The 15,581-nt window shown below is 42.2% G+C and overlaps 1 protein-coding gene across 1 annotated transcript; it reads right to left on the bottom strand.

Moving 5' to 3' along the window:
* Window positions 1–1,148: 1,148 nt before the first annotated feature.
* Window positions 1,149–14,184, bottom strand: LOC124122371 (protocadherin Fat 1-like). Its single transcript, XM_046485433.2, has 10 exons — window positions 14,127–14,184; window positions 12,210–12,668; window positions 11,551–11,630; window positions 10,889–11,046; window positions 10,586–10,779; window positions 9,231–9,473; window positions 5,950–6,182; window positions 3,612–3,789; window positions 2,539–2,881; window positions 1,149–1,373 (listed from the first exon to the last, which is right to left on the bottom strand). Exons 1-10 carry the CDS (start codon window positions 14,182–14,184, stop codon window positions 1,307–1,309), a joined length of 2,013 nt encoding a protein of 670 aa, XP_046341389.2. The 3' UTR covers window positions 1,149–1,306.
* Between the last annotated feature and the right edge of the window lie 1,397 nt (window positions 14,185–15,581).

Genomic DNA, 15,581 nt, shown 5'->3' with positions numbered 1-15,581 from the left:
ACTTGCGTACCTTGCACCTCCGAAATCGCTTCCTGACAGTGACGTCATCGGCGACAAATGCCTTAGGTCACAGGGTTAGTCGACAGACAGTGGCCAGGAGACTCAGGGCTCATGGAATCAGGGCTTTTAGACCATACAGAGAACAGCTATTGACAGCGCAACATCGTCGTCTGCGATTGAGATGGGCCCGGACTGTACGACGTTGGCAACGACGTGACTGGCAGAGGGTTGTCTTCACTGACGAAAGTCGATTCTGTATGTTTAGGGCTGATGGAAGACAACGTGTTTACCGTCGAAGGGGTGAACGAACGGCGGCGTGTTGCGTGCAGGAGGTCGTACCATATGGTGGAGGGAGTGTCATGGTGTGGGGAGGGATCTGTGGGCAGGAGAGGACACCGCTGGTCGTAGTTGACGGAAACTTGACAGCTCAGCGTTACATGAATAACATTCTTCGTCCAGTTGTCCTACCATTTCTCCAACAGCAGCCCAGCCACGTGGTGTCATTTATCAGCATGACAACGCTAGAGCCCATACAGCCAGAATTGTCACTAACTTCCTCGCAGCTAACAACGTCAACGTCCTGCCGTGGCCTGCACGCTCACCCGACATGTTCCCCCCATAGAACACCTCTGGGACTTGATGGATCGTCGTGTTCGACAACGACCACACTCTCCAGCCAACCGGCAAGAACTGATCTTGGCCCTCCAAGAAGAATGGCGTCAAATCCCACGTGACCTTATCAGACGACTGACTTTTTCTGTGCGTCGAAGAGTTTTTGCGTGTATTGAGGCATCTGGTGGTCACACACGCTACTAATGACTTGTTATTGAGCGTGAGCGATTGTTTATGTACTCTGCCTATTGTCCATGATTCTGAAAGCTCGAGTTTTGTACAACACCCAACTTTGGGGGGGCTCTGACGTCATTCTCGGGCGCGGTATGATTGTCATTTTCAGTGTTGATTATGTTGATATATTGATCTTCTCAATACACTTTACTTCATGCATGTATGTTTTGTTGTTTTTGAGCAAGAGTGATTTCAAACTCTGGTAAAGTTTCTTTTGGACGTCGGTTTAGTTCTCGCGTAACACGAAGTCTTTTTTTGTGTGTTTCTTTGCCGACCTCCCATACCAATTCGCGTCACTCAGAAAAAAATATAAATCAGGATATTACAAAAGCAAACAAAGGGCACCGTTGTTTACTTGTATACTTGTACATAGGTACACATTCCAAATTCAAGTCCTGCTAGAGGTGAGGGAATCCATCAAGCTAGTCCTCACTTTATTGTCTTGGTTGGCAGGTGAAATCTAACGCTGTGGCATTGTTCCTAATGGTGGGGTCTGCTGAATGGGCGTGCAGGTTCGACATTCCAAGCTGAAAAACATGATACGAGTATGTTAACATGATTTATTAAGGAGAAACAGTATTTATGGCCCAGCCAGTTTCAACATTATAGATAAATATAAAACGTCAACGCCATACAGTCTCGGTAATCCAACGAAACAGATTGGGCGTAAAAGGAAAATAGCAGGGAAAATTATATGAATCACTGAAAAAAGGCCACGTGAAAAACGTTTCCTGCTTCTCATCACCGACCGACTCTGAACATCGTCACGTGTTTTTAATTTTATTTTCAATTTTGTTTATAGATCCTGTTCCGCATTTTGGAGTTGCACCTTCTGGTGAAAACCGTAATGCATGTCGACCTGCGATGACGTTCGTGATCTATGTTTTTATATATAACACACTCTCGGCTTGTTTGTATATTTTAGGAGTTTGGGGAAATTGGATTAAAAATTCGACCAATTTCCTTTCTACAAAATGTGATGAGATACAAGAAGCTTCTGTTGGTTGCTTAACTTTATTTTTCAAGAATTAAGTGAAATCTGAGTTAAATCAGACTTCGTGGAAACGAGACTTGACTACGGTTTAGTTCAAATAGAAACAAATAACAATGACATAGACTATTGTGGTAAAATCTTCCTTTGCTACATTGTTATTGCTTTGTTTCCATAAACTATTTCCATTTCTTTGGCAACACTCACAATACCCAATGGTTTGGAAACTGAAATCATTCATATTACATTTCTGGGGATTTTACGTCCGCATTAATTGCTCACTCCCAAACGAACACGTGGGACAAAGATAGCAGTTACCCACCTTTTACGTATCAACAGCCTTTCTCATCCCTCGTGGATAATTTTAGAACTAGGCCTAGGGTGTGTGGGTGCATTGACGTATTGACGCCACTTTAAACATTATTTCAGTGATATATCGCGACGTAGAAGGATAGCCGATATGCAGGTTGTATGCATTTACCAGTATGGTGAAACGAGCACAGGTATGGTGCCTGCAGACAAAGCATGATAATTTGTGTTGATAAAAAATGAAAACGTCAAAAACAAGCGGATCCTGTTGCCAATGGACGTTACTCTGCACACATAGTTGCGGCAGCATATGCTTTTTGTTTGTTTGCAACTGGCCCCGTCACCCTCATACATCCTGTCACAAGAAAAGGAAATAGAATTCGTCAACTTACTTTATCGGATAAACTTTAATCGGTGATTTCCTTTTGCATAGGATTACGCAACTAGATATAAGCAGACAGAAGGACAGTATTCCGACCATGCTCTGAAGAAGAAGGAGCTCGGTCCGGGTCTCGCACGTCACAGCTCCTACCACGTCGGCATGAGAGGCATCACTGACGGTGTTCACGTCGACACTGACCCAGCCGTCAATGTACCGGTCAGGTTGTCTAAGGTCGTACGCCTGAACGTGTAAGTTATTGTAGACAGACACATATTTGTTGAATGATGAAGTAGTAGAGACTCGCCCAGTTCCGGCATCAATGGTGTATGCTCCAATAACTTCATGTTGTTTCTCTGTAACAGGTAAGGTTGTCGATTACTCAATGTTTCATCTGAGTCTACGATAACCCACGGAAATTAACCCCGTGGATTGGTCTTAATTCAGACTAACGGGATCACATGGTCTGGTTCGCTGACATGGTTTACGCATGTCATCGTATCCCAATTAGGTAAATCGATGCGCATGATATCAATCACTGGATTGACTGGTCCAGGCTAGATTATTTACAGACCGCTGTAATACAGGTGGAATATTGCTGACCGCAAAATAACAAACAAACAACAACATGAAAATAATCTCCAATAATACCAATAACAAAAGCAGTGGACGCGGTTGTAAATAGTATCGCACCAGAGCTAGTCAAGGGATATTGGAGGATGTGCCATGTCTTATATGCGTTAACCACTTTCGTGAAACAAAATTGTACTGTTGACAAACCAACTTCAATGGTCGTGATCTCTGGTACGAATCCATTCTTATCGAATCCTGGGCTGCGTTTCCCAAAGCGATCGTACTTCTACGACTATTGTTATTCAACTTACGTTAGTCGAAGCGCTACTATAACAAACAATCAATCAATCAAGAAATAGGCCCCTGGAATTAAAAGTGACCACGTTGTTCAGCGACGTGCCCTGAACTATTTGAACTTTAAACCTAGCTTTAATACCGAATTATTAAATAATATAATGGTTTTCTGATTTTTGTAAATCACAAAAAGGAGGCAAACCAAGCTAAATCAAGTACCATCTTTGACCGACACAATCCTGTAGAACACGTGTCCATCTGTTCCCGAGCAGGAGTGACTTGCAGACAAGATGGCCACTAGGGTTTCCGGTTTGACACTCCTGGACAGAGTCACCCTAGGTAGTCTCCCCTTGTTCCCGGTCATCCAGGCGAGACCGTGATTCATAACCGGCAACACCTTCAGAAAATATTATTGTTAGATAACTGCATGCTTTAATATATTAATGATTAATATGATTTGTGTAAGAATATATACAACATACCCTGTCGATCATCTCGTCGCAGCAGATTTGCAGCAGATCTACTGCTGGTTAATCTTTAGTGAGTGAGTGAGTATGGTTTTACGCCGCTTTTAGCAATATTCCAGCAATATCACGGCGGGATACACCAGGAATGGGCTTCACAGATTGCACCCATGTCGGGAATCGAACCCGGGTCTTTAACCACTAGGCTACCCGACCGCCCCTAGTTAACGTTTATAATAACTGTGTTCACCATGTGTATTCAAAGTGAGTGTGTGAGTAGGCACGTTTTTGACACCAAATATACCCCAGCATTACCAAGGCGGGAAGCACCAAGACTGGTCTTCACATATTACGCTCCAGATATACTGGGGAACTGAACCCGTGCATTTAGCTGACGAGCGAACGCATTACCTCCTTGGCTACTCAACCGCCTCTATATGAAGGAAAATACGATCTACACTGTAAACCCGTACATTCGTTTGGATTCCGGGTCAGAATTGTCCCATGGTCTGACCCCCAGACCCAAGATGATAAATTAAGAAAGGAATCCAACTCAAGTCTACACTGTACAATAGGTTTTTAGATCCCAACACAAAACTTAATACGTTCATTGTCCCATAATGTTGACATGTTTAGTTAGGTCTGAACATGTTGAGGGTTGTGTTTAACAGATAAACGTGTATGTTCATAAACACATGCTCGTGATATAGTCGGAATCGTACTATCGACTGGATATGGAAAGGGTTTTGTCGTTTTATATTCCATTTTGGTTGTTGTTAACTCAACAACTGGAGATTGACAAAGAAAATTAATGAAGACGCGTATACACATCTAGCTACTTTGATACGTATGCCTTAAATACGTATCTCTGATACGTATGCCTTAGACCCGTGAAGATTCCGGGGTAGAATAGGTCTTCAGCAACACATGCTTGCCGTAAAAGGCGACTATGCTTGTCGTAAAAGGCGACAAACGTGATCGGGTGGTCAGGCTCGCTGACTTGGTTGATAGATGTCATCGATCCCAATTGCGTGGATCGATGCTCATGATATCAATCACTGGATTGTCTGGTCCAGACTCGATTATTTACAGACCGCCGTCATATAGCTGGAATATTGCTGAGTGCGGCGTTAAACAACAAAACAGCCAACCAAACAACGTATGCCTTAATTGAAGATAATTTAAAATAGGGGATAATTCTATGTGTGATTTTTTTAACAATTAATGGGTATACAGAAGTAAAGGGAGGGCTTTGTTTAAATAGTAAAATTCTAAACACGTTTGAGCTTTAAATATGTTAACATGTATCAACATATTTAAACGTTCGTAAATTCTAAACATGTTTAGATTATGGGGATGTTGTGTTTAGGTAGTGATAACGCCGTGAGACGATAGCTCATTTCGTGTGTTTAGACCCTAAACTTGTTTAAATAAAACACACAAAAGGTGTATTCTGTTTTTTATTTAAACACACTGCTAAACATGTCTTGTTTGCGTTTACATTCTCAACACATTTTTTACAGTGTTAAATGGGTAGGCAAGTCTAGGCTGAAATTTTTAAAGCAATGTTCTTGGCTCCATTTGGATTTTATTTTTGTCATTTTGTAGATATATATTTTTTAATATGACTCATCTTTATTTCTGGGAGTAGATGTCAGTCTAATTGTTCGCCAGCAATATATGCTGGTTGTAGGAGGCGACTCTGGTGGCTGGCTCGCTGACGGCGGTGATTGCTGCTCAAAATATCAATCACTGGATTGTCCGATCCGGACTCGCTAACTGATAGGCCGTCGTTAAACAACAAACACATATACTTATGTTTGTTTGTTTATTGTTTAACGCCGCACTCAGGAATATTTCAGCTTAATGACGGTCTGTAAATAATTAAGTCTGGACCAGACACTCGAGTGATTGACAACATGAGCATCGATCCACGGAATTGAGATACGATGACACGCATCAACCAAGTCAGCGAGCCTGACCATCCGATCCCGTTAGTCGCCTTTTACGACAAGCATAGTCACCTTATATACATGTACTTATGAAAACAAATAAAATAGATAGACGTCGACGCAACATCAACGTGCACCTACTTGAACAATGACCGTTACTGTCGCCGTGTTCTGCCTCCCCATCTTTTGCCCATCCCTTGCCTCCACCTTCAGCGCGTAATGGTTCTGGACATCATAATTCAGCCGGTCAGTAGCACACACCAGCGTCCGGTCTTGCAGGTAGAAGACGTCACTCACGTCGGACAGGGCCAGACTTATGTTAGCGTCGGGATCAACGTCGGGGTCAGACAAGGTGAAGGTTATCAACTCGACCTCTGTGCAAATAAGTTGGTTCCATATATGGTCACATTGTACCTATAATTGTTACGATTGGCAATGTTGTTTCTGACCAAACAAACTTGATTCAGAGTGAGAAAAGGAATACGTTAGGTTACGACCCGTGAAGATTCCGGGGTAGAATAGGTCTTCAGCAACCCATACTTGCCGTAAAAGGCGACTAAGCTTGTCGTAAAAGGCGACTGACGGGATCGGGTGGTCAGGCTCGCTGACTTGGTTGATACATGTCATCGATGCCAAATGCGTGGATCGAGGCTCATGATATTAATCAGTGGATTGTCTTGTCCAGACTCCATTATTTACAGACCGCCGTCATATAGCTGGAATATTGCTGAGTGCGGCGTTTAACAACAAACCAACCAACCAACGTAAGGGTACAGGTTCTGCTACACCAAATGAGAATCAGAAGATTGAATGTAATTGAGATTTCTGGCAGCTGTAATTGGAGGATTTCGTGTAGAATTTAATAATATGTTTTTCAATATTTAATGACCATATCTTTTCAATATTAACATGATGACTAATATTGAATGTAACCACTGATATTTTCAAGCACAACATTTGTTTCGGAACTGGGGTTGGTGTGATTAGCTTTTATAATATAGCCAAATTGCAAGGCCTGACTGTGCATACATGTATATGTAATGGCTGTTGAATACCTGGCCACTTAAACATTATGACTTTGCTACAGAAATATGTTGGAAAACATTTGGTTTTGTGTAACCTACGCGTATAGCGTGATAGTTCAGCCAACGGTGACCTGGATATATACTGTCGGCCTGTTTCACGTATATGATACTTTGGAAATGTCCAAGAATCCACACAAAAATCATTAAGCAACTGCGCCTGGTTTATAGTATGATATGTAATAATGACATTATCTCATAGTTAATAACGATTGATTCATAGGTAATTGATCCCGTGGGACATCTTCCCGAGGCAAGGGAGTTAACCTACTGGAATTTTAAGTCCAGTGTCCATCTTCCCGACGTAAGGGAGTTAACTCAGGAAACTAGACTTTCATAGTCAGTTACCTCCCTTGCCTCGGGAAGCTGCCCGTGGGTATTCCAGGTTAGAAGAGGTACCCAGCAACCTATGCTGGTCAGAGGAGATCCAATAAATCAGGTGACTTGGTTGAAAAAATGTCATTTACAGGCCGCTGTTATACAGTGCCGAGTGCGGCGTTGAAACAAAGAAAGAGTTTAGAGCCCATAATTATGCACCCAGCGATTGCTTTGAATTATCCAACAGCCTACACAGAATAAATGTTTTTGTCAGTTATTGCTCATGGTTCAATCTGGTAATGATTAACAGTATTATTTTAATCAAGTTTAAACTTTTGACACACATGAAAGACACATTTAATGATGACCAAAAGATTTCACTGTAGCGATATCTGGATTCAACTTAGTACTTATTTTTCACAAGCATTGAAGCACAGAGATGGGATTGATTATATTTGAACTTCAACGTTTTCAATATTCCTTGTCAGTGATTGCTGGTGATTATCGGGATTTTAATTTTTCTTCTTCCCACATCCTAAACACATGCCGGTCCTCTGTTTTGTCTGACCCGGGGTTAAATGCCTGTTCGTTAATATATTAAAGGCAGGTGGCTGATCAGAATTAATGTGTTAGGCTACATATATATGTTCTCATGCAATGGCGTGAGTGTGAGTGGCGGGTGCTGCCGATAGAGCGGGACATCACTGATTTAAGTAACCCATATATATATACATGCAATTGTCACCGCTATTTTGCCTATTTGGCGTTGATGTTATCTATTCGCAGTACAGGTTACTTGTATATTCTGAATGAACATTACACTTTATTTGTTGTATGCCATACATCAGACGTTACACATGAGCCACACTAGTGATATATTGAACATTCGACAATATATAACAGCTTAAGTAATCTCTGCTTTTAAAATAAGAATTAAACGTTCCCAGAAGTGGTTTAAGGATTATATGAATGTGTTAGATTAGAGTTTAAATGCCACAAATGACTAGAATAGCTTTGATTGTGTATTCCAATGTACTGAATGTGCATACGTGTACGGGCGTGTTACAACTGCGAGGGTCTCTATTATTCCAAAACATTTTATTGACTTTAATACCAAATACAACAGGCGCCGTACCGATGTCCTTCGCATAGTTTGTACACGCTTTGTAGTCAGTTGATTAAAATTGATTCCCCCCTCCTTTTCGCGAACACCTGGTACCATCACTATTTGATCGCGATTCATGAACACATGATGTTGATCCCTTTATGTGCATGTATAATGTTTATGATCGCGTTCTCAATGAAATGATGTTTCTATTGCTCATTCAAGCAAAATATGACATCACTATTGCAATTCTTAACCGATGTCAAGAAAAATGGTGGACATATCATGTAAACTGAACGGAAACCAATTTATCGGGATTAAAATAAATCAAGTAATATAACTTTGCAAATAAAAGATGAACAGCTGAGAAGAATAAAGATGCACTGCATTTCTGGGAATAAATGAGTTGAAAGCCCTCGCGAGCACCCATCTCGCTAGACGAAAGCCGTGGAAAACATAGCGTAACATATACAACGCATAGAACCGTATTCGACGTAATAAGCGCCCAGGGCGCTCCCAAAATTAAAATAGGGGGCTCTTATTAAAATATAATTTTGGTGAAAGGAAACAGAGTTGAAAGATCGTAAATTTCGTGTTTTATGCTGACAGCCTAAAATGATACAAAAGAGAAGTCTGTGCGTATTATACACGACAGATATATTTTCCAGATGTTAATTCCCCATAATTAAGGGCGCATATAACACACGATTGCGTATTATACACGAATAAATAAGTGTACATTGATCATTCGAAAGGGGTGCTAATTGGGATTGTTCACTAGCCAATATATTAGCAAATATCGCCGTGGGCGCTTGTTAGAGCGAAGCGCTTATTACGTTGAATAATATAGTTTTTCGGCTGGTCGAGGAACGTGTAAACATGCCCGTGAAGAGTTGGAAACCAGAACGTACACGTACCTCCACTGCTGGCCTCGCTTATGTTGATGTGGTACTCGTCCTGGAGAAAGGTGGGTGGGTTGTCGTTGATGTCACTGACGATGACGATGACAGCCGTGGACGTAGTGTGACCCACAAGATCCGACACGACTACAGTCATGTTGGCGACGTATGCCGTCACTGACAACACCTCTAGATCCACTGTCTGTCTCATGTACAAGAGACCAGTATTTGGGTCGACAGAAAAGTATGATGAATCATGTTCTGCAGAAAATAGATAAATATAATAAATTCTAACCTGGTTCAGGATTTACAATTTCCATAGAAGCGGTTGCATATTAAATCCTAACATAAGCCCCTTTTCACCAAAATAAATAAACATGATTTTTACTCCCCAATAAGCTTTTTGGGGGGTTTCGTAATAGCGATTGAGTATGTTGGGTTAACTTTGAACAGTATTCCAGTTATATCACGGCGTGTCAGCTTTATGTGAGAGGAAAGCCCGATGTGATGCAAGTGACAGACGTTTGTGAAACCCACGAGCAGGGGTATGGTGGTCACAAACCTAGAAACATAAACGGGGCGAAGCGAGATTCGAGCCCACGAACATAGGTTTATTGCGTGCCCAAGGGACGCAACTCTGTACAGCGAATTGCGGCGCCTAAGACGACTGGTCCATCCGTGTCCACTGTTTAATAATATCTGATGTGTACCAACATCACTTAATCACAATCGGAGTATTTCATATTTTCTCTATCTTTCTGCTTATTTACTTATTGAGATGCCTTTATTGATGTGACAAGAGGTACAATGTGCGAAGTCAATTTCTGGTGTCATCGCCGTGATATTGCTGGAACATTGCCAAAAGTGGCGTAAAACCTCACTCACTCACTCACTCACTCACTTGGTTTAAGACACAATTATTTACATGCTGTTGGTTGCTGACTGCCTTGTAAAACAACAATCACTCATTGACTCACTGATACTGTTTATTTAACGGAGAATTGGCATATAAATAACATGGACGTCATAGCTCCCGTATGAGTGAGTGACCGAGAATTTTTCGCGCCACTTTTAGCAATATTCCAGCAATATCACGGCGGGGAGACACCAAAAATGGGCTTCACGCATTGTACCCATGTTGGGAATCGAACCCGGGTCTTCGGCGTGACGAGCGAACGCTTTAACCACTAGGCTACCCCACCGCCCCAGGTCCCGTATGATATCACGAGGAGTAAGTGAGTTGGTTTTAACGTAGTTTTGAACAGTATTCCAGTTATATCACGGCGTGACAGCTTAAAGTGGGACTATTCCATAAAGACATGTACAAAGTAATCTCATAACTATTTCAAGTTGAAGGTTTATATATCGCATACCGATAAGAGAGAACGTAATCTTGTCATGGGTGTCCACATCACGGGCCGAGGTTATTGCACCAATTATACAGCCTTCCGGTAGTTGCTCCGGTATCTCTATGGGGTCAATTCTATCCACTTCCGGGGCATTGTCATTAACGTCAGTAACTATGACAGTGAGGTGAGTGACCGATGCGTACGACCCATCAGACGCTCTGAAATAAACATCAGCCAGAACATTTAAAAAATGCTTTTCTCTTGAATATTAAATAAATTGACATGCAAATATAACATGGCGTCATTATGAAATTGTTAATTGCTTGCCTTATTTGCACGTTGTACAATGACTGTTCTTCGAAGTCCACGGGGTTCATGAGAACGAGGCTCGAACCTGCACATTTGAATGTGTACGAGTGTTCCCCCACAACAGAAAACAACACAATGTCCTTGTCCTGGTCAGTGGCCTTCAGGTCGAGTATCACCTACATGAGAATACATCACAGTACATCAGAGTACATCACAATACATCACAATACGCGTCGTCTGCAGGTCAGATACTAAAGGGTATCAACCTGGCAAAGTGAGTGAGTGAGCAAGGGGCTTCGGCGCCTTATTGAATACATCAAAATACAACAGGTCATCTTCAGGGGAGATTCTAAAGGGTATCAATCTGGTCAGTGAGAGACTGAGGCCTCAATGCCCTATTGAATATGTTACACATATCATGGCTTAAATTTGTCAGTTGCGCATCGAAGGAAAAACCCAAAGTGATTCAATCCTAGACATCCACAAAATTGAGCATCCAAATATTTGATGAAAGATAAATCTGGGATTCAAACCCACAATCAAACGATCTTGGTACTGATAGGGATGCAATTCTTCAAAACAATTTGCGGCGTCTTGGACCACTTGCCCCCCCCCCCCCCCCCAAACTTGGTCAAATCGTAATGAAAAAATATGTCTGTTAGATCGAGGCACCTACACACCTTTCGTACATCTGTGTTTTCTGGGACCTCCACCGTTGAGCCACCGTATGGCCGCGGGAACACGAACAGAGGAGCATTGTCTGAGGAGATTAAACACACAACCTAAACGTCAGAAGTCAACCTTCCACGCTGTCACAGGTCCTGGCAGTTTTGTAAAAGGGGGGATATTATTTCAGTCACTGCTTTATTCCTTTATAACCTTATAACTTTATAACTCTCCCAAATGGAAGAGTCGGACAAGTTTTTCACGACATATTCTTTATTCTTGAGGCAAAAGTATGGTTTCCCAGTATCGCCTGGGAGGTGAGGTGAATTGGGTTTAACGTCGCGTCCAAGATTATTGCACTTATATAGCGACGTGTATGTACGTGTATGCTTGTACTAGTCCGGACTGATGCCGATTTATAGTGCTAGCCCACAGAGATACCATGCCGCAGTTTAACATGAATACCCCACTCAGACACAGTATACTGACTCCGAGCCGACCAGTCCTTGTTTTAGCCCCTTAATGCCGAGCGCCAGACAGGGTAACAACAAGTACCATCTTTTAACGTCTTTTGGTATGACGCGGCTGGGGATCGAACCCCGGACCTTCCGCTCTCCGGGCGGACGCTCTACCACGGAGGCGGTGTATCGCCTGGGACCAATCCTGATCTTACCTAGCAGAAATCTCCATTCCACCCGGTTCGCCTGCCCCCAGAGTGTAAGGAAGTTGATGAGGAACGGACGTGGTGTTCTCAGTTTCATGAGCGGGTTCCGAAGTACCTGCGGACCACTCCCTAAACCCAGTCCTCCGTTTCCATCCCAAGCTAGCCAGAACGTCCGGAAGGTGGAACAATAGAGCCATCGTCCTGTTGACTTGGTTGATGGCTTATTGCAACTCTTCAGACAGCTGTCTCGGATGCCGTTCACGTTGGCGTTTGGGGTCGCCCCCAAGATAACCAAGAAAAACCGTTCGTCTGGTTTATTAAACCGGTGCTTCTCAGACAGGATAAAATATGCATCGGAACACGCCTTGATCTGGAAAACCAGGGAATTCTTGCCAGTGATTGGCACACCTCTCTCATTCATGGTGATGATCCTGTGCTGGGTGTCTGTCTCTGCCTGTATGTAGGTGCCTAGAGGGGGAGGAAACACTCAGTTACTTGAAGACTTGGTGACTTGTTTGAAACGGGTACCGGCATCTATGGCGTTTGTTTGTTGTTTAACGATGCACTCAGCAATATTCCAGCTATATGACGGTGGTCTGTAAATAATCGAGTCTAGACATCATGAGCGATACACGTAATTTAGATACGATGACATGCATCAACCAAGTCAGCGAACCTGACCACCCGATCCCGTATGTAGCTTCTAATGACAAGCATAGTCGCCTTTTATGGCAAGCATGGGTTTCTCAAGATCTATTCTAACCCGGATCTTCACGGGTGCATCTGTGCCGAATCTCGTTGCATTAAATACAAAAGAAGTTGAAACCTGACACTCAATGCTATCTTCTAAATACCACTTAAAGCTTGATTGAGTTTGTTTGTTGTTAAACGCCGCACTCGCAATATTCCGGCTACATAACGGCGGTCTGTAAATAATCGAGTCTGGACCAGACAATCCAGTGATTGACATCATGAGCATGGATCCACGCAATTGGGAGACGATGACATGCATCAACCAAGTCAGCGAGCCTGACCACCCGATCCCGTTAGTCGTCTCTTACGACAAGCATGGTCGCCTTTTACGGCAAGCATGGGTTGCTGAAGACCTATTCTTCCCCGGATCTTAACGGGTCGTTTGATTAAGATACCTCGAGGTCGTTACTAGGCAATTCACAAAACAAATCACAACTAATGTATAACTTGGTTGTTTACTTGACAACATATATTTTTTGCAAATCTAACATCCCAGACTTTTACAACCAAACCATGAACGGGCATACAGGACTCCTAGCGAGTTGACAACATTTAAGACTTCGTATATGAAATCGGTGTAAAATATCTTGTTAGGCAAAGAGGTGGCAATTCCTAAGGAACAAAATATTGAGTGATGTTATCAGACATTATCATTCTATATTAAAAACTACCTACAATTGGGTAACAAATAGGTATCATATGAAATAATAATACTATTAGGAATTATTACAGGCATGTACTGTCTTCCATAGAAGATTCTTCGCTTTAATGTAAGAATCAGGAATTCAAGCAGTATGGTTAATAAAGTAATAATAATATTAACTAATAATATTGTTCTTAAAATAACTACTCAGCTGTGTGGAATACACGGAATCATTCACGACATAAATACATATTATGTTTGCTGTGTAAAGCACGGTTCAAATTGAATTAGGAACCAACGTTTGTTTGTTTGTTGGTTTGTTTGTTTGTTTGTTTAAGGACGCACTCAGCAATATTCCTGCTATGTCTGGACCAGACAATCCAGTGATTGACATCGATCTACGCATGACCTGCATCAAACAAGTCAGGGAGCCTGACCACCCGATCCTATCAGTCGCCTCTTACGATAAGCAAGGCTAGCTTGAGACCAATTCTAACCCGGAATCTTCACAGGTCTTGGAACCCACGTACCTGCAAGTATAGGCTCCGTGAAGATGGAGACAAGGTAGATGAGTAAACACTTCTTCATATTTCAGGATTCAAACTACATAAATGTGCACTTCAATCTAGTATCCATACATGCTCGCCACATGTGTATATGTCTCCACGCCAAACTAGCACCTATAGCGCGGACTATCGTCCCAAACAATATCATGTCATTAATACGTACTACTGCGTTATGGTTATGGCTTATGGTTTGGCTGTAGCCTTGTTGGAGAACCATCAAGATCTGTATCAATATACACTCAGGGTACATAGGTATAATGAGTAGGCTGTTGAGGTTAAGAGGTGCATGTATGACACTAATGTCACAAGCTTATGGCAATGTGGTATTGGATTTATTATACCTTCTCTGCAATTCTTTCGACACATCTGTTGAAATTGAAGTAAGTGAAGGGTATACCATTTGATCGTCGATTGGGTATTTTCCTGATAATATAAAGTATAGCGTGCCCGGATATGTTACCATGTTGTACCTCAAGAGCCAGCTACACCGGTTCAGAAAGAAATGACTATCCATTAAAGGCTCACTGCAATCGCAGCAATCTGAAATGACATAATTGTTATCTGATAGAGATACCAATGTGGCTATACGAACATATGTTTTGCTCATACAGTACCGAAGGTCCATTCATATAAATGTCACCGCTAGTTTACCTTTTACCACCAGTGGAATCTGCTTCTCTGCTTCTTTTATATTTAACTTGGAGATAATGAGTGAGTGAGTGAGTTAAGATTTGACGTCACATCGGCAATATTTCAGCCATACCGTGACGAGATAAAGTTAAACATGGACAACAAATATATTTAAGAGTGCAAAAAACCTGTCTCCGAAGGACAGTACAATAACTAGACTTTCACAGATTTGAGGTAAAACTTGTTTGAGAACATGTAAAAGAATGTCAGCAGTAAACAACACTATAGAAAGGGCTACAGATTGCCAGCAACCAAAATGTTAGGCCACCGCTAGAGATCGTCGGGACTTACGATACTTCTGCTACCTGCGGGGCGGTCGGGTAGCCTAGTGGTTAAAGCGTTCGCTCGTCACGCCGAAGACCCGGGTTCGAATCCCGACATGGGTACAATGCGTGAAGCCCATTTGTGGTGTCCCCCGCCGTGATATTGCTGGAATATTGCTAAAAGCGCCGTAAAACTATATTCACTCACTCTGCTACCTGCACGGTTCGCAGCAGGACTTACCCCATCCCTTCAGCTGCTGGCTACGATTGCCATCAATTAAAATAACAAATTAAAACAATTAAAATCAAGGTAGGAATAACATACTTTGAAAGACATGTTCTTACAATACACTTTCAGGGGGACAATAATTTTAAAACACTTCAACCCCCGTCAAGGGCACAGCCATAAACATTCAAAAATCATACACTATCAATTTACAAGAAACACCAATTTACATCAAAATGT

Source organism: Haliotis rufescens, unplaced genomic scaffold, assembly GCF_023055435.1.
Source record: "Haliotis rufescens isolate VD_foot unplaced genomic scaffold, xgHalRufe1.0.p SCAF_16, whole genome shotgun sequence".
In the NCBI taxonomy this organism is placed as follows: domain Eukaryota; kingdom Metazoa; phylum Mollusca; class Gastropoda; order Lepetellida; family Haliotidae; genus Haliotis; species Haliotis rufescens.
The sequence above is the reverse complement of the archived record's forward strand: the minus strand, read 5'-3'. Positions and strand labels throughout refer to the sequence as shown.

Excerpts from the sequence above, each read along its gene's own strand:
- LOC124122371 (XM_046485433.2), bottom strand. The coding sequence starts at position 14,184 with ATGAAGAAGTGTTTACTCATCTACCTTGTCTCCATCTTCACGGAGCCT. Across the intron at positions 12,669-14,126 it reads CACGGAGCCTATACTTGCAG|GCACCTACATACAGGCAGAG; the intron begins GTACGTGGGTTC and ends CTCCCCCTCTAG. Across the intron at positions 6,183-9,230 it reads AAGCGAGGCCAGCAGTGGAG|AGGTCGAGTTGATAACCTTC; the intron begins GTACGTGTACGT and ends TTATTTGCACAG.